The sequence below is a fragment of the Physeter macrocephalus genome, chromosome 9 (genome assembly GCF_002837175.3).
Source record: "Physeter macrocephalus isolate SW-GA chromosome 9, ASM283717v5, whole genome shotgun sequence".
Lineage (NCBI taxonomy): Eukaryota > Metazoa > Chordata > Mammalia > Artiodactyla > Physeteridae > Physeter > Physeter macrocephalus.
In genome coordinates, this window is record NC_041222.1 from 48,313,334 (window position 1) to 48,331,712 (window position 18,379).

Genomic DNA, 18,379 nt, shown 5'->3' on the forward strand with positions numbered 1-18,379 from the left:
GATAGAAAGCCCAGAGGTAAACCCACACACATATGGTCACCTTATTTTTTATAAAGGAGGCAAGAATATACAATGGAGAAAAGACAGCCTCTTTAATATGTGGTGCTGGGAACACTGGACAGCTACATGTAAACCAATGAAATTAGAACACTCCCTAACACCATACACAGAAATAAACTCAAGAATGGATAAAGAAGATGTGGCACATATATACAATGGAATATTACTCAGCCATAAAAGGAAACAAAATTGAGTTATTTGTAGTGAGGTGGATGGACCTAGAGTCTGTCATACAGAGTGATGTAAGTCAGAAAGAGAAAAACAAATACCGTATGCTAACACATATGTATGGAATCTAAAAAAAAAAAAAAGGTTCTAGTGAAACTAGGGGAGGACAGGAATCAAGACGCAGACGTAGAGAACGGACTTGAGGACATGGGGTGGGGAAAGGGGAAGCTGGGACGAAGTGAGAGAGTAACATTGACATATATACACTACCAAATGTAAAATAGATAGCTAGAGGGAAGCGGCCTCATAGCACAGGGAGATCAGCTCGGTGTTTTGTGTCCACCTAGAGGGGTGGGATTAGGGAGGGTGGGAGGGAGCCGCAAGAGGGAGGAGATATGGGGATATATGTACATGTGTAGCTGATTCACTTTGTTATAAAGCAGAAACTAACACACCTTTGTAAAGCAATTATACTCCAATAAAGATGTTAAAAAAATTTTTTTAACCAATAACAAAAGAAAAAAAAAAAGACACATGCACCCCAATGTTCATTGCAGCACTATTTACGATAGCCAAGACATGGAAACAACCTAAAATAAATAAATACATAAATAAATACACAAATAAATAAATATGCACACGCAGGTACTTGCATGCAGAGAAGTGACACTGAAAGTAAAACCAAAACTTGCCAGTAGGTTGGGCTTCAGTCAGTTCCTTAGCATCAGTTTTGGTTTGAATTGTACTCATGTTAAGAGAAAGCCTGAGTTGGATGGGGACGATATCTTTTCTTGTCTTGCTCAGTGTACCTTATCCCCACAATTTTCTGTTATCCGTCCTCGTGCGTCCCTCTGCCAGCTAAAAAGAACCCTGGGTTGGAGCTACTGCTTGTTGCATTGGTGTCGGCAGCAACCTAGGTTTTGTTTTTGTTTTGGCTGTTTGTTTTGTTGGCTTCTATGAGGGAATCTGACAAAGAGCAACTGTTTGTTGTTTTATTTTCTTTTGCGTCTTTGCCTGAGGAGCCGTGCCAGGGCCTGATGTGAGTATCGAGTGGGTTGAGATTTTCTCATACTTTGAGTTGGTGTTGTAGACCATGATGAGGGTGCCATAGTTGTGTAAGCATGGGCACATTTTCTCTCCACACCATTGGAGGTGGGAGAAACTGCCTCAGAAATTGTGCTCAGGTGCACAAAGAAGCTAATTTCCTCCTGTCCTCAAAATAGTAGGATTTCTCTTGCTGGTCCTATGCTTATTATTCTTGTTGAGCAGTTTTATGAGGTGAGATTTTTTTTTTTCTGCACAAAATAAATCTGCACCAAAAAAAATTTACTCCTGAAGTTGTCTCTCTGCTTAGAATTTTGGAGGGTTAATGGAACTTAAAAATTTGGATTTTTACTTCTAACACCTGTTTGTGATTATCCCTTTGGCAGGCAGTCAACATTCCAGGCTAGTCTGTGTTTACAAGCTATATTCAAGTGTAAGCTGTTAAAAAAAAAACAACAAAAACTATAATTACGTTAACTTATAAAATAGGCAACCATTATTTAACAAAAGCGTGATTTGGGCCTACTAAAAGGCTTAATATTCTACATAAAATGATGAAAGAATGTTTAGCAAAATGAAGGAAAACTGCAACTATTGCTGTTTATTGGTCACTATCCAGGTGCACATAGTAGAAAAGTGATGACAATGGATTCATGTGAGAAAGGGTTGAAGTGAGGAGGTGAAACTTGAATGAAATTACCTACAAATAAGGTCTTGTGACCCTGAAATTCTGTGGTTCTGTGGAAGGGAATGATTGACATACATCGACAAAAATGTACAGTAGAATATTCAATGTGAGCAGCAATCAGACAGTTGTAGCAGGAGTCAAATGCCAATTGATCTGGATGTTTTTTAAGCTCCCTTTGAAGCCTAAGATTCTATGAATAGATGAACTATATCTCTTGCCACTTGGAACAGGTCTATTTGCCTTTATTACCTGAACTCTCACCATCAGCAGGATGTTCCTTTCCCACTCTTCAACATGTCTTCTCAGATTTCTTCTGTCTGTGAGCCTTTCCATTAAACTGCAGCTCCTCATAGGCAAAGACCACACCTTTTAGGTTCTCTGAATCCCAAGTACCCCTCACAGTGCCTCACAATATGCATGGGTGCTCATTGGGTGCTTGTTGAATTGTTGAATTAATTGATTTGATGAAGTGGCAGGTGAATCACCAGATATGGGGTATTTGCACAGCGAGCATTGGGGCTGATGGAGGTGACACAGATTTCTCAGGGACAGTATTAGGGGTCATGCTTCAGAGCTGACTTTCTTTAAGATGCATTGGACAGTGATCCATAGGTTGTTGTGTGTCATTTTTATTCCACGTGGCAACGTCTAAATATACCACATGCCTTAACTGTAGCATACTTGGGTTACCCTGTAATGAGGCAACTGCAGCCTGACCTCCTCATGTCCCACGCTGCTCTACTGCTGTGGGGCTCCCTCATGTTGTGTTGCCCTAATCTTCAAATCAACTATCAGAATTCCAGGACAGATAAAGGAGTCTGAAAGGTTATCCAGCCCCAATCACCTCAGTGCCCTCTAGCCCTCTCTAATAACCCTGGGGCTGATTCCCAGTTCTTAGTCTCCCGACCTCTCTATTGTCAACCACTTCTCCTTCTTGGGATTTCCTCCCTTGGCTCTGAGATATTGTGATGGGGAAGCTTTTCACTCTTAGGATCATTTCTTCTCTGCTTTTGTCTCTGGTCTCTTACTCCTGCTCTCCAAATTTGGGGGCATTCCTTGGAGTTCGGATCTTTTCTTTCTAACCTCTCTTTTTATACTCTCTCCCTCAGAGAGTTAATTCATTCCCCAAAGTCAACTAACATTTTATTAGAAATAACTTCTTTATCTTTATCTCTAGTCCCAAATTGTGTCCCACACTCTAGACCTACATTTTTCTTGACTGCCTTGCATTATTTCATGACTCAAACCTAACTCGTCTTCCCTTTAAAAATCAGCTCTTGATCTTATATTTCCTCCCCCCCCACCCCCACCCAATGACATCAATATTGTTTTGATAGTCTGGCCTCAAAACCACAGTTAACTTGTTGATTCTGTTTCTTTCCCATGTGACTAATCACTTGTCAATTGTTTTGTCAGTTGTCCTGTCAATTATCTTATTGACAGGAAGTTTCTCCTTTCTCTCCCTTTCTTCCCTTTTCTGATCCTAAATCAGATGCTTTACGAAACATCTGGATGAACACTGTGACCCCGTAATCAAGTAGCTGGCCTCCAATTCCACTCTCCCTCTATTATATATTGAAAAAAATAAACTCAGATTTAATCTTTTCAAACTTCTTTGTTATTGTCACTCAGTTTCTGAGTGACTGTCACTGTTTTTTACTGGCAGCTCTACCTGGCATTAAGCTCTCAACATTCTTGTCTCAAACTTATTTCCAGCCAGGTTATGCTGTTCATTGTCTTCCTCAACATGCCCTGTGTGTTTGCACCTCTAAAGCTTTGCTCCTGGGTCATCTGCAGTGCCCTCAAGAGTTGTTCCAACTCTCCAATTTCTACCAGTGCTTCAAAGACTCATTTCAAATCCCATCCATCTGAGAAGTCTCCCTTCTTCCAGTCAGCTTCCAGGGTTTTTGCATCTTCATGCAAAATATTTTACACCACTTCTTAGTATTTTTCGTGTGTATGAGTTTTAAACTTCTGACTATGTTATAATGTCTTTAAGGGCAGGGATCCTTTCTTAGATGAATCCTTCTATTGATTCTCCACAGTCTAATGCAAAGACTTGCAAAAAATGGCAGCTCAGTGTTTATTGACTAAAAAGTTGAGATTCAATTTGAATTTAAGTTAAATTGAAGGCTACAGATTGTCTACCTATGTCTAGATGGTTTAGATATTGAATACTGAAAGATTACTGATCCACCTCTAAAAACAGAGCCACTGTTGTTAAGATTCCCTAAAATCTCAAATGCCTGTAGGAACTGGTAGACAGTAAAATGTGTGATAATACAATAGGGAGTAGCAGGGCCTGGGGTAAACTCTGCATTACTTGCCAAAGGTATTCAAATCCAAAACATTGCTGCTTACAATTCTTGCTTTAGACACTTGGCTTCAAAAACAGTGATTAAGTCAGGTATTTCAATTCAGTTTGTTGTGTATTTATCTAGGTCTTCACAGATACCCAGGGCTGTGCTAGACACTTGGGAAGAGGGAGGAGCAAAGTGAGTTAAGACTGGCAATGTTCAGCAGAGAATAAAGTGTTATACAAACATGATCCTTTATGCTGGTTATTATTATTATTATTTTTTTTAACATCTTTATTGGAGTATAACTGTTTTACAATAGTGTGTTAGTTTCTCCTTTACAACAAAGTGAATCAGTTGTACATATACATATGTTCCCATATCTCACTCTCTCACTTCGTCACAGCTTACCCTTTCCCCTCCCCATGTCCTCAAGTCCATGCTCTAGTAGGTCTGTGTTTTATTCCCGTCCTACCACTAATCTCTTCATGACATTTTTTTTTCTTAGATTCCATATATATGTGTTAGCATACGGTATTTGTTTTTCTCCTTCTGACTTAACTTCACTCTGTATGACAGACTCCAGGTCTATCCACCTCATTACAAATAACTCAGTTTCATTTCTTTTTATGCTGGTTATTATTACACAAAGAAATTATTTGCTAGGATTCTTGAGATATTTCCATAAAGTGCCTGTGCCTTGGTTATTCTAGAGACCAGAGAATTCTGAAAGCTTTGTTTCTGTCTTATTTACCTCTGCATACCAGAGCTTGCCACACAGAAAATATAGAGTAAATGTCTTGAATAAAAGAAAGAAAGAATTAAAACCTCTGTACATAATTTCAGCACCATAAATTTCATTTCATCTATAAATTCACAAATAGCTTTCAGTAGATAGGTGAAATGGCAAGAAACTGGGCCTGAAGCAACCAGAAAGTGAACCTTCTAGCACTTATAGTAATTTTTGGTTCTCTTGCAAATTTTGCTTGGAAAAGTTTTCCTGCTTACATTTTCTGCTTACAACCTTCTCCTCAGGATTTACAGAAATTTTCTTGATTTTTCTGGAAAGATATGCCTTCTTAATACAATTGAATAAATTGCTGTTAGTATCTTTAATGGAGAAATAAGCAGAATAAGATCTAAACATCTACTAAGCAGAAAGTTAGACGTAACCTATTAAATACAAGACAGACCAGAAGTACTCTGAAAGGTACAACAGTTCTGCGAACATTTACTTAGGAGGCACAGGGGAGTAGTCGGGAAAGAGGTGGCGCTGAGTGAGTCTTAAAGATTAGGTAGACTTTACCAGGCAAAACCTTCATGGGTTAGTGAAAGGAGTGGTCATATTAGGAATTCATGGGAATTTTAGACCAAAGATCATCAGTCACCATCCTAAGTAATAATGACAATGAATGTAAAGAACGCTTTGCCATTTACAAAGTATTTTTCACATACCTTGTCCACAGTCATTTCTGTTTACTGCCTGTGGTGTGGTCAAGAGCTTCAGATATTAGAGAACTCGATGATTTCCGATTTCCACCCCTCACAATCTCACCATGTTAGAAGGGCCATTTATGGCTCTTGGACCACAGGAGCATGATCTAATCATTCAGTGAATATTAATGAGGACCCACCATGTATTAGGAGCTGTTTGGGGTGCCAGGGATATAGTAAGGAACAAAAACAGACAGAAATTTCTGCCCTTGGGGAGCTTAATCTTCTTGAGCAGGATAGAGAAACAGAGGAAAAAGAGAAGTAGCAGCAGCAGAAGCAAAAGGAAAAGCAGAAGAAGCAGAGGAGCAGGAGGAGGAAGAAAAAGAGGAGGGGGAGGGAGGAGAGTGTCCACTGAAGCAGGAGCCTTCCACTTGACGGTATCCATAAACTCTTGAAGATTCCTCCAGGTCCACTTCTCCCTAGATGAGGACATAGCTGACCAACCAAACTTCACATTACTGGTCACTGGCTCTGCCACAACCTAGGCAACAAAGGTTATGCAACTCCCCACATTACTTTGTGTTCCTAATAACAAAGTGCCTAAATTATCATAAGTTTAACTTTATGTCTATGTACACATATATATACACATTTATAAGTTGAAGTTTTTTACTTATCTCCATGATATCATTTTAACTCACTTTCTTAAATGCCTTTTAGAGGGGAGGAGTAAAAGACTTTAGCTGGAATAAGGCCATTCTTACATATCTTAACTTTATCCTAAACACTAGTGATCAACTGTTACTGATAGGCCAATAACACTTGTGGTAGTTAGAAATGGAATCACACTTTAATATCAAAAATATTAAAATGTTCACGGTTCATCAAAAATCTTGATATGTTACACACTTGAGTATTACCTAACATGGCGAAACAAAATGGTAGAGATTGGTTGTTAGTTGCATAGATGGTACATGGAAGGGACCTTGGAAGTCACCTAGTTCACCCCTTCTTTTGTAGAGAGTGGAGAGTGAGTTCCTAAGGCAGCAGGGACAGAGCAAAGACTGGAACTCCTGTCTCCTGAGGCCTAGCTCAGAGCTGCTGCTGCCACCACACCACCAAGAGAAGCAGCTTTTCTAGGGGCCTGGGTGAGAGCCAAGGGGGCAGCAATTTGAGCAGAACTTTGCACGAATCTAAAAAGAGTAGCTTTCGCTTCTTCTCACTCTCAAGCTTGATCATCTCCTGACTGAGAGGGCCTTTCTTGACTCCTGGAGCCACCAGAAAAAGTTCTTGAAGCTTATCCTATGCCATTCTGTTCCATTTTAAATAATGACTTGCCCTCAACTGCAATGCTACGACATGTTCATAGGCAGAATTATCAAGAATTACCCATAAATTCATTAAGAATTATCCAGAAATTAAGAAATTCAGCTAAACTGATCATTTGATTAAAAACTACTTTTTTCCATTCACATTCCGAAGTATTCATTAGAGGCCAGCCTGCCTGATATAAAGATAGCTACAATGAGCACCCTCTGCTTGATGGAAAAGCTAGCAAAACCAAACATGTACATAAGGAATATACAATTAAGATGAAAATGAACAGCTGACCAGGCATAGACAATAAGATACTTATATCCAAAACAAAGGTGAATTTTAAAAGGGGAGGCTAGAGAGAGATGTGGTTGTTTGAACATGTTCATTGTATCGTGGAGAAGAGTCGTCACAATGCTCATTTGGCCAAAGGAGTGCCTTACACATGGACACTCTTTAAATGATGCATTGAGTTAATTAATTTTGGCAAAGCACTCCGTAAGTTCTCTAAGTAAATTCTTTCAAGCCTTGCCTGTCTGAGTATGAAAGAGTTCATACTTCCCCAACATTAAAGGCTTCAAGAACCTGTTCTTTCAGAAAACGTGGTTCTCCTCAGGAACCCAGAGGGCAGAGGTCTTATCCAGATAGCCTAGTCTTTTGAGAGAGGTTGGTGAGGGGCTTGAGACACCTGTTGAAACATTCTTCTGGGAGATAATCTTGTAAATAATCTTGCTGTTAAAAAGGGATCACCTTCCACCTCTTGTGGAAACTCTTGCTTCAACAAGCACCCTTTGCTTAAACAATACCAGGGATGATGCCTCCCCACCCCATTAGTGGCCCATTGTGTGTTTCCATTTGATGGAAAGTTCTTATTTGTGGCCAAAATAAACAACTAAATTAAGGTTTCAGTTTCTCAGATAGAGTGGAGTCAAGTGGGAGCCAGTGATCTAAAATTCCTGAGTATGATGCTAAATTGTCATGCACACAAGCATTCATTCACTTGTCCATTCAGCACACAGTTATAAGGACCTAATAAAGTGCAGTCCACTCTCCGTATCTGAAGGATTCTGCAACCCTACATATACGGCCGACTATATTATGCCATTTTACATGAGGGACTTGAGCATCTGTGGATTTTGATATCCGCAGAGGATCCTGGAACCAATATCCTACAGATACCAAGGGATGACTATACAAAGAGCTCATATTCTAGCCTGGAAAACAGAAGTGTAATAAATCAGCATACCAGCAATGAGTTAAGTACTTACACTAGAGGTGAGTAGCAGATACAATTGAGGCAGAAGAAATAGACTAAGGCAGTTAGGAAAGACTTATCCACTTCTGTTGAATGCATGAAATGTAAGGCCACTTAAGGAGTTATTTTTGATGCAATACAATTTTTTAAGCTCATGAAGAAATTGAGATAGAAGAAAAATAAGATTAGAAAAAATAAGGTGAGATTAGACTTCTCAAAGCACCTGTGAGGTCCTAGTCATGGAAAGCACATGTGTTTCTCTGTGGCCAAGGCAGGAGGTGCCAGATCAGGGAAGGTTTTGTAGGCCACACTAAAGGAGAACTTCACCTTGTAAATAGTGGGAGTTGTTGAAGTCTTTTAAGCAGGAGTGACATGGTCAGATTTGATTATTCAGTATTCCAGAGATTGTTCTGCCTGCTAGGTAAAGAGATAGTTCATCCAACAAATATTAACCAAGTGCCTACTTATTGCCAGACTCTGTTTCTGGGGCTGAAGGCATAGTAGTAAGCAAACAGACAACGATCCCTGTCCTTTGAGTGATTATATTCTAATGGAAGATGACAGGTAATAATATAATAAACAAGTACACTATATGGTAAGTTAGATGGTAATGAAAATTTTGGAAAAGAAAGACAGACAAGGAGAATTGGGAATGCTGGAGGGGTGGTGCTGTTGCAGTTTTTTGCATAAGGCAGTCTCACCAGAAAGAGCAAAGAAAGCATCCAGGTGTAGGGACAGGCACACTGGCGGCAGGATCCACGCTTGAAGGGATGGATTTGGGCAAGACACTACACAGGCCTGGAAGTGGGCTTAGGGCCATTTGGGCAGTGAATTCCAGCATCCCAAGGACCCAGATTATAATGGGTAGTGGGGGGAGGTCAAGAGGTCCAGATGACACCTCTCAACCTAGGAAACACCTCACACTGCAGGGAGGGGCATGGCTACAGTGTGATCATCTAAAGCATGGCAGGGGGACTCAAGACAGAGGCCCCTATTACCTGGGTTATTGGAGAGACTTAGGAGTTCATTCTCAGTGAAATACTGAGCCATCAAAAGGTTCTGAGCAGACCTGCTTTGACTTACATTTTTAAAGAATCACTGTCTCCTGTGTTGAGAATCAACTGTAGGAAGGCAAGGTTAGAATCGCCACGGGACACGATAATGGCTTCGGTTGATATGGAAGCAGTGAGACATGGTCAGATTCTAGATATATTTGAAAGAAGGGCCTATAGGATGTGTTAATGCATCAGATGCTGACGCCAAGGTTTGTGACGACAAGAGAAGGATGGAGCAGAAGGAAACAAGACTAGGAGGTAAAAATGGCAGTGAGGAGGCTCTGCTATGCTGTAAGGAGAAATGACGAGAAGCTGAATTAAGGTGATGGCAATAGGGTGTTGGGAAGAAGAGGCATCATCCAAGAAGTATCCAGGAAGTAGAATTAATAGGACTGGGGGCTGGACTGAATGTGCAAGATGAGCAATGTGTAGGTTTAAGATGATGCCTCCAGGATTCTGGCTTGAAGTAGGAGTTATTATTATTGGCACTTTAGGGAAATGGGACACAAAAAGTTTTCATAAACTGTCTAAGGTCTTAGAGGCTAATAATCTGTAGACTCAGAATCTGAACTCAGATGTGTCTGACATTAGAACCTGAGCTCTTAACCATTGCATGGGGCACTTTATCCCTAGGAGAAAGAAGGCTGCTAGTTGGAAAGTACCTTTACGACAGTGTCTGTCTCTCAGTTGACTCAAGGAGACAGTGTGCAAGGAAAGTCCCCTTGGATGGGCAGGGAAGAAGGGGAAGTTAAAACAAGTGATGGGTGAACCAGGAGTCCTTTCTGTTGCCAGAACTGCATGTTACATGCTATCCTTTTGTACTCTAGGAAAAAAAATGCTAGGCAAGTGCTAGGCTGCAGATGCAGCTTAAAATGGTATCTTTTCTGGGTATATTTGCATTTTCAGTAAGGAAGAGGGTTTTCAAGTCTAGCTAAGGTGTGTCTTGAGCATTTCCTGGTAGAAAGCACTAGATTCTGTTCCTAGTTGTTATCTGCTGTAATATTTCCCTCCCTAAACTAAAAACAAGAATACAGCCCACTGTGGACCTTGCATTCGCTTCTAGGTACTGCCTCATATCTCTGCGCCCTTTATAGCACTATTCTCTAACAAGTTGCCTATATTCTGTTGTCTCCACTTCCTTATTTCCTATTTTTATCTGTACCAGATCTACTGATACTGTGTTTATCAGGGTCATCCATGACCTTCATACTGCTAAATCCAGTTGTCAGAAACATTTGGCTCAACTGATCACTCCCTCCTTCCAGCACTATGTTTTAAACTCTAGGTTTTATTGTTATTTATTACTATTATTTTATTTATTATTATATCTATTATTTAGGAATGGTGAGTCCAACAGATCAGGAGGTGACTGCCATTGAAAAAATAGTTTGTCGGGCTTCCCTGGTGGCGCAGCGGTTGCGCGTCCGCCTGCCGATGCAGAGGAACCGGGTTCGCGCCCCGGTCTGGGAGGATCCCACATGCCGCGGAGCGGCTGGGCCCGTGAGCCATGGCCGCTGAGCCTGCGCGTCCGGAGCCTGTCCTCCGCAACGGGAGAGGCCGCAGCAGAGGGAGGCCCGCATACCACAAAAAAAAGAAAAAAATAATTTGTCATACTCACAGATCCCAAGAGAAAGGGGCATGTCACACCATAGTGGGCCATACAGGCAAATACCAGGGTCACACAGGAGGCAGAGGGACAGGGGGAAAAGTGGGCAGGAGCCTCTACTGTGGGTTCCACAGGAAGGAATGGGGCTAGTTTGTATAATTTCAGCAGACTCTGGGGGCATAGAGGTATCTGGTATCTGACCCTAGGGTGATTAGGGCAGATAGATAGTGACCCAGAGAGTGAGAGCCCAATAAAGAGGTGATTGGAGGTAGGGCTCTGGACTGGTTGGTTTGCATATGAAAGGCACACTCAGGGGACAGTTGTTTACTGTCTCTAGGAATTGGCTAATCCTGAGGGGGCAGTCCCTCTAAAGTCAGCAAGTTCCAGATGTCAAAGCATCAGAATACAGAAAATAAAAGAGATGGTTAATTTGCCTTTATATCCCTTCTCTCAATCTTCTTTGTTAGTACCTTCCCTCTTAAAGACCCCTAAGTGTTGGAATGCCCCATACCTCAGTCCTTTGACACCTTCTCTATCTCTCTTTAGGTGATACCATGCAGCACCATGGCTTTAAGTAACACTTATGCATTGATGACTCCCAAATTTATATCTCTGCCCAAACTTTGGACCACCAGTTGTCCAACCACCTACTAAACATCTTTACTTGAGTGTCTAGTAGACATCTCAAACCAAACATATTCCAAATACAATTTTTGATTTCTGCTCCCTAATCTGCTTCATTCTTAGTCTTCTCCTTTTTAATAAATAGTATCTCCATTGCCCTAGTGACTCAAGCCCCGAACCTAGAAATTTTCCTGGATTTCTTTACTTTTGTCAAACTACATTTCCAACCTGTCAGCAATTCCCATCAAATCTTCTTGAGAATATAGAAGACTTAAATAAATGGAAAGACATGCCACATTCATGGATTAGAAGACTTAGTATTATAAAGATGGCTATATTCCCCAATGGATCTACAGATTCAGTACAATCCCTATCAAAATTCCAGCTGCTTTTTTTGTGTGGAAATAGACAAGTTGATCCTAAAATTCACATGGAAATGCAAGGGAGCAAGAATAGTCACACACACACACACACACACACACACACACACACACACACACACACAGTCTTAAAAAAAGAAAAACAAGTTAGAAGATTCACATTTCCCAATTTCAAAACTTACTACAAAGCTTCCGCGTAATCAACAGTCTGTGATACTGACATAGGATAGACATGTAGTTCAATGGAATAGAATTGAGATTCCAGAACTAAGCCCATACATTTAATGTCAATTGATTTTTGGTGAGGGTGCTATGACAATTCAATGGAGAAAGAATACTCCTTTAAACAAACTATGCAGAGTCAACTGGATGTCCATGTGCAAATCAATGAATCTGGAGCCTTACCTCACACCATACCCCAAAATTAACTCAAAATGGATCAAAGACCTAAATATAAGAACTAAAACTATAAAATTCTCAAAAGAAAACATAGACATAATCTTTGTGACCTTGGATTAGGCAATGTTTTCTTAGAGATGACACCTAAAGCACAAGCAATTAAAAGAGAAAACAGATAAACTGGCCTTCATCAAAATTAAATTATTTTGTACTTTACAATTAAAACATTTGTGCTTCAAAGAACACTACCAAGAAACTGAAAAGACAATCACAGGATAAGAGAAAGTAATTGCAAATCATATATTGGATAAACAGTTTGGCAGTTTCTCAAAAAGTTAAATATAGAGTTACCATTTAACTGATCAATTCCACTCCTACATATATAATCAAGTGATTTGGAAACAAGTCTACACAAAAACTTGTACATGAATGTCATAGTAGCATTACTCATAATAGCCAACAAGTGGAAACAACTCAAATGTCCATCAACTGATGAATGGATAAGAAAGATGTGATGTGTTAATACAATGGAATATTATTCAGTCATAGAAAGGAATGAAGTATTGGTAATGTGTTACAATACAGATGAGTCTTGAAAATAATATGCTCAGTGAAAGAAGCTATACACAAAAGATCACATATTGTATGATCCCATTTATATAAAATATCCAGAAAAAGCAAATTGATAGAGACAGAAAGGAGATGAGTGAATGCCAGGGATTGGAGGGAGAGGGAAGAGGAATTGGGGGTTTCTGCTAATGGGTATTGGGTTCCTTTTTGCAGTGATGAAAATGATCCAAAATTAGACAGTGGTATGGGTTGCACAATTCTGTAGAATATACTAAAAACCGCTGAATCGTACCACTGAATCATCTGTGTCTTAAATATATATGTATATACACACACATAATCCTCTATTTTTATTTATTTATTTATTTATTTATTTTTTTAGCGGTACGCGGGCCTCTCACTGCTGTGGCCCCTCCCGCCGCGGAGCACAGGCTCCAGACGCGCAGGCTCAGCGGCCCTGGCCCACGGGCCCAGCCGCTCCGCGGCATGCGGGGTCCTCCCGGACCGGGGCACGAACCCGCGTCCCCCGCATCGGCAGGCGGACTCTCAACCACTGCGCCACCAGGGAAGCCCCCATAATCCTCTATTGTATGTCAATTATACTCCAATAAAGATATTAAAATTTTTAATAAATTTAAGGGACCAATTTTAAAATTTTAATACATTTTAAAAATGTATAAATATAAAAAACCTTCAACAGACCCCTTCTCACCTCCACTAGCCCCACCACTCTGGTCCAAACTATTATCATCTCTGTGAAAACATTTCTTACTGATCTTTCTGCTTCCAATCTTGCCCATCCCACTGTCCTTCACAACAATAGTCTATTGTCTACACCAAAACTGAATCCTCTTTTAAAAATGTAAATGAGATCATGTCATTCTCCTGATCCATATCCTCCACTGGCTTTCCATTGTACTCAGAGCAGCTTTGCTTTTACCTGATTTAGATGTATGGCTCCAATTGATTCCCCTTGAAGAAATGGTTCCATGGCTAATAAAATTTTAAAGCCTCTTTGAGGACAAAAAAAGCTGACAGTGGTATACCCTGTCCCTTTTGCCTTCAACCGTGAGAAGTCCTTGGGTGGGAAGGTTTGTGAGCAAAAGTGGAAGCACGAGAGGTGAAGCAGGACTAAGGTTTGGCACCCACTCAGTTGGGTTTGCAGTTCTCTGCAATCCCTGTCTGCACCTCTTAGTAACAGGTAGTTCAAGTGATGGGCACACTGGATCACAGCACTCTAAAGAGCTTGACAACTTTACCTGCTCAGTCAACTAGCAAGTATTTATTGAGAATCCAGCTCTGTTCTATTGAGCACTGAGCGTCCAACTCACAGAGTTCCAGTCCAGCTGGAAAAGATGATGCGCATTATTCATCTGATGAACAAGACTGGTTTTCAAGGGCCTACACTGAAACTATGGAAGAAACAAAGAGGTACAGATAACCAGCTGTGTGGGTAACTCATGAGCACTGGTTCATATGAGCTTCTAATTTGGATTGATAAAGAGTGCCTCGCTTCTTCTTATCCCATACTCCTCTCCTTTAGGCAATCACCCTTTAACTTCTCTTCCCAGCTCTACTCCACCATGGTCCACTGCCTCCCCAAAAGATTTATTTACCAGTCATTTGCCTGTTCTGTTTTCAGAAGTGAGCAAATGACCAAATCATGAGACCCAGAAAAACTGCAGAAGGCTCTGAGACTTTCAATTATCTGTTTCAGATCCAGTACAGAACATGTTCCTCCTCCTGCTAATTTTGAGCCTGGGAATGCCGCTTCATCAGACAGCAGGTAAGAAAGGTCAAAGGGAGGGGCCTGAGAAAGAGGAACAGGTGATGACCCCTAGCTGAAGCCAAGGATGAGAAGGTAGTCCTTGAGCTGAAGGCTTTCTTTGAGAGGAAGTGTGATTACCAGCTATTATAAGCACAGCCAAAACAATGGTGCCCAGGGTGGTATGTGCATACCCATGTCCCTGTCTTACAGAAACAGGGACTAAGAATATTGGTCCATCTATCCCCACTTTCCAATAAAGGTAGTAACAAGAAGACAGGACCATTCAGGCCATGCACCTCTGAACTGACACAAGAGGGCATGGGTTGAATTTCCTGAAAGGTGAGATGCCAAGAAGCTGTCCTTTTTTCTTCTGTCAGGGACAGTGAGGAGACAAAGGTCAGGGGGACACCTCCTCTTTTAAAAAACAAGAATAGCAGCCATGGGTCATTCACACATTAATGTGGATTACTTGAGTTGGAAACTCAGAGTCTTCATTTAAACTCAGAGTCTTCCTTGTATCTCAATGAATAATGAACCTTAAAGCTATGCCTTTGGATTTTGGAGAAAGATATTCTATTGGAGGGTGTGGATAGCAAGGAGGAAAGCAGTTTCAGAGTTTTGCTTTCCTGGGGAAGGTAGTTTAGACTATTCACATATGCAGTCAGGACCATGAGTGCATTATAGTGGGTGAACACCAGTAGGTAAGAGAGGAGGACAGAGGTGGACAAAGGGGGTTAGGTCCTCTATGATAACAGCCCCAATCCCATGGGAAGTCATCCAACATTCTGCCTTTCATTGAAAAAGAATGCCTTCTTTGGCACTGATAACTTTTTGAAGAGCTTTTCCCTCCCTTCCAGGTGATGCCAGTCACGTTCCTCCCCCTCCCTTGGGCTGCTCAGTCTGCTCTGGCACTAGAGACACTGACTTGGGGCCATCCTTGGAGAACACCCTAATATTCTGCTTACTCCAGCCCTGCCCTTGCAGTGGCAGCTAAAGGAACACTTGATATTTCCTTTCTAAGAGACCCTGCCCTGCTGGGATTTTTAGAGACAGGCAAAATTAACTCTTTCCTTACTTGAATGCTCTGTGGATGCTCTACCATGTTATCTATAAAATAATTTAAAGATTGAAGCAAAAAGCTATTGGAAAATATTTTCATTTCACTTTTAAAATATTTGTTTTTAAATTGACATAAAGTAAAATTTTACTCTTTTTTATAAAAGCATCTATGAGTTTTGACAAACACATAGTCATATAGCCACCACCACAGTCAAGATCCTGAACAGTTCTATCACCAAACAAAAACCCTCCCCCAACTTTTAAGCCCAGGTACTCACCAATCTATTCTCTATCCTGTCGTTGTAACTCTTCCAGAATGTCATATAAATGGGATCATTTATTAGATATTCTTTTTGTCTGGCTTCTTTCGCTTAGCATAATGCATTTGAAATTTATCCATATTGTTATATGAATCAATAGTTCATTCCTTTTTGTTGTTGAGTAGTATTACTCTGTAGGTACACACCACATTTTGTTTATTCATTTCCCACTTGAGGGACTTTTGGGTTGTTTCCTATTTTGGGCAATTATAAATAAAGTTGCTATAAACATTTGTGTATAGGTTTTTGTGGAAGCATAGGTTTTTATTTCACTTAGGTGAATACTTACTAGTGGGATTGCTGAGTCATATGGTAAGTACATATTTAACTTTATAAGAAACCATCAAACCGTTCTTAGAATCTGAACTGTTTTTGCATTCCCTCCAGCAAAGTATGAGACTTCCAATTGTTCCACATCCTTGACAGCCCTTGGTATTGACATTGTCATTTTTCTTTTTTAAGTCATTCTAGTAGGTGTGTAGAAGTTTCTCACTGTGGTTTAATTTGCGTTTCCCCAGTACCTAGTGAGGATAAACATATTTTCATGTGCCTATTGCCCATTCATATGTCTTCTTAGGTGAAGGGCATATCAAATTATTTGACCGTTTTTAATTGGGTTATTTTCTTATTGTTCAGTTTTGAGAGTTTTTATATATTCTGGATACAAATTATTTATCAGATATGTGATATACAAATATTTTCTCCCAGTCTGTAGCTCATCTTCTCATTCTCTTTTTTTTTTTTTTGGCTGTGTCGGGTCTTAGTTGTGGCAGCAGGATCTTCGTTGAAGCATATGGGATCTTTTGTTGCGGGGAGTGGGCTTCTCTCTAGCTGTGGCGCACGGGCTCTAGGGCGCGTGGGCTCTGTAGTTTGCCACATGCAGGCTCTTTCATTGAGGCACGCGAGCTCAGTAGTTGTGGTGCGCAGGCTCAGTTGCCCCGAGGCATGTGGGATCTTAGTTTCCCAACCAGGGATCGAAACCTCGTCCCCTGCATTGGAAGACGGATTCTTTACCATTGGATCACCAGGGAAGTCCCTCTCATTCTCTTAACAGTGTCTTTTGCAGAGGAAAGATTTTAATTTTGGAGATATCTAATTTATCAAATTTTTTCTTTGATGGATTGTCATATCTAAGAACTCTTTGCCTAACCCAAGACCTGAAAGATTTTCTTCTATGTTTTCTTCTAAATATTTTATAGTTGTACATTTTACATTTAGGTTGACCATCCATCTTGAGTTGATTTTTGTATAGTGTGAAGTATAGGTTGGGGCTTTTTTTTTTTTTTTTTGCATGTGGACATCCAGTTGCTCCAGCCCCATTTGTTCATTTACTGAAAAGACTATCTTTTCTCCGTTGATTGCCTTTGCACCTTTGTAAAAAATCAATTGGCCATATTTGTGTGGGTCTTTTTCTGGACCTTCTGTTCTATTGATCTATGTGTATATCCTTTCACTTATATCACTCACTCTTTTATTACTGTAGTGTTGTAGTTCAATTTTTTTCTTATATTTTCATTTCAAAACCTAAGGACATCTTGTTACCCAGACACATTTAAGGAGAAATATTTATTTTTGTACTTTGTCATGTCTTGAAGGAAAAAGTAACCCCAGTCTTATGTCTTTCATTGATGTTTCCTTCTTTCTTCATCCACCAGAGAAGAATAAAACCCAGGAAGCACATGACCAGGGTGATGCTTGAGGTCACTCTAGGGCAGGGACCACACCCTGGGTCATTCCACTTAGCCTATAGCTGACCTCCAAAACTATATCTGCTGACCCCTGAGGTATAGAAAGCAGAAGAATAGGTTGGGGAAGGGATTTCTAATAGACAAGATGTCTCATGCAGCATTCCTGCTAAGAGGAGTGCATGTGTCCAGTGACCAGAGCAGCATCTATTCTAAACCAGGAACTAGAGCTTTCTGAAGGCTGGCTGTGTAAAGCAGTCCCCCCTCCCCTCCCTGCCTACACCCATTCTCGCCTTTCAAAATACCTTAAGAAGTCTGTAAACACTTAAGCTTCTGTTGTTAATGGGAAAAAAAGGTATAAAATTAGCTTAAAGAGGAAGCTATCTTGGGAGGTAATGCAAATAAATTGTTTTGTGTTTCCTGGAGATGTGACAGGTCTGACTCCATTGGTGCCCTGACTGCAAATAAAAGGCAAACTTCCCCGAAGAACTTTCAGAAAGGCTCCAGCATTACTCAAGCCACCTATTTTAATCTGTCTAAAGAACGTGCATGTATTAATTTTTCATGCTCTGGCCAAGTCCTTTGCCCTTTAATTTAGCCAAGATGACCAAATGAATGTTTTGTTGGCTTAATTTGCAGTTGTGGAAACTTTC

General features: G+C 40.5%; 1 protein-coding gene across 1 annotated transcript in view; it reads left to right on the top strand.

The window, feature by feature from the left end:
• Positions 1-18,379, top strand: part of PDCD1LG2 (programmed cell death 1 ligand 2) — a 115,576-nt gene that overhangs the window by 14,402 nt on the left and 82,795 nt on the right. The window contains exon 3 of the mRNA XM_007118173.4: positions 14,612-14,680. Coding sequence (XP_007118235.2) covers positions 14,626-14,680 — 55 coding nt within the window. The 5' untranslated portion in view covers positions 14,612-14,625. The remainder of the gene's footprint in view (positions 1-14,611; positions 14,681-18,379) is intronic.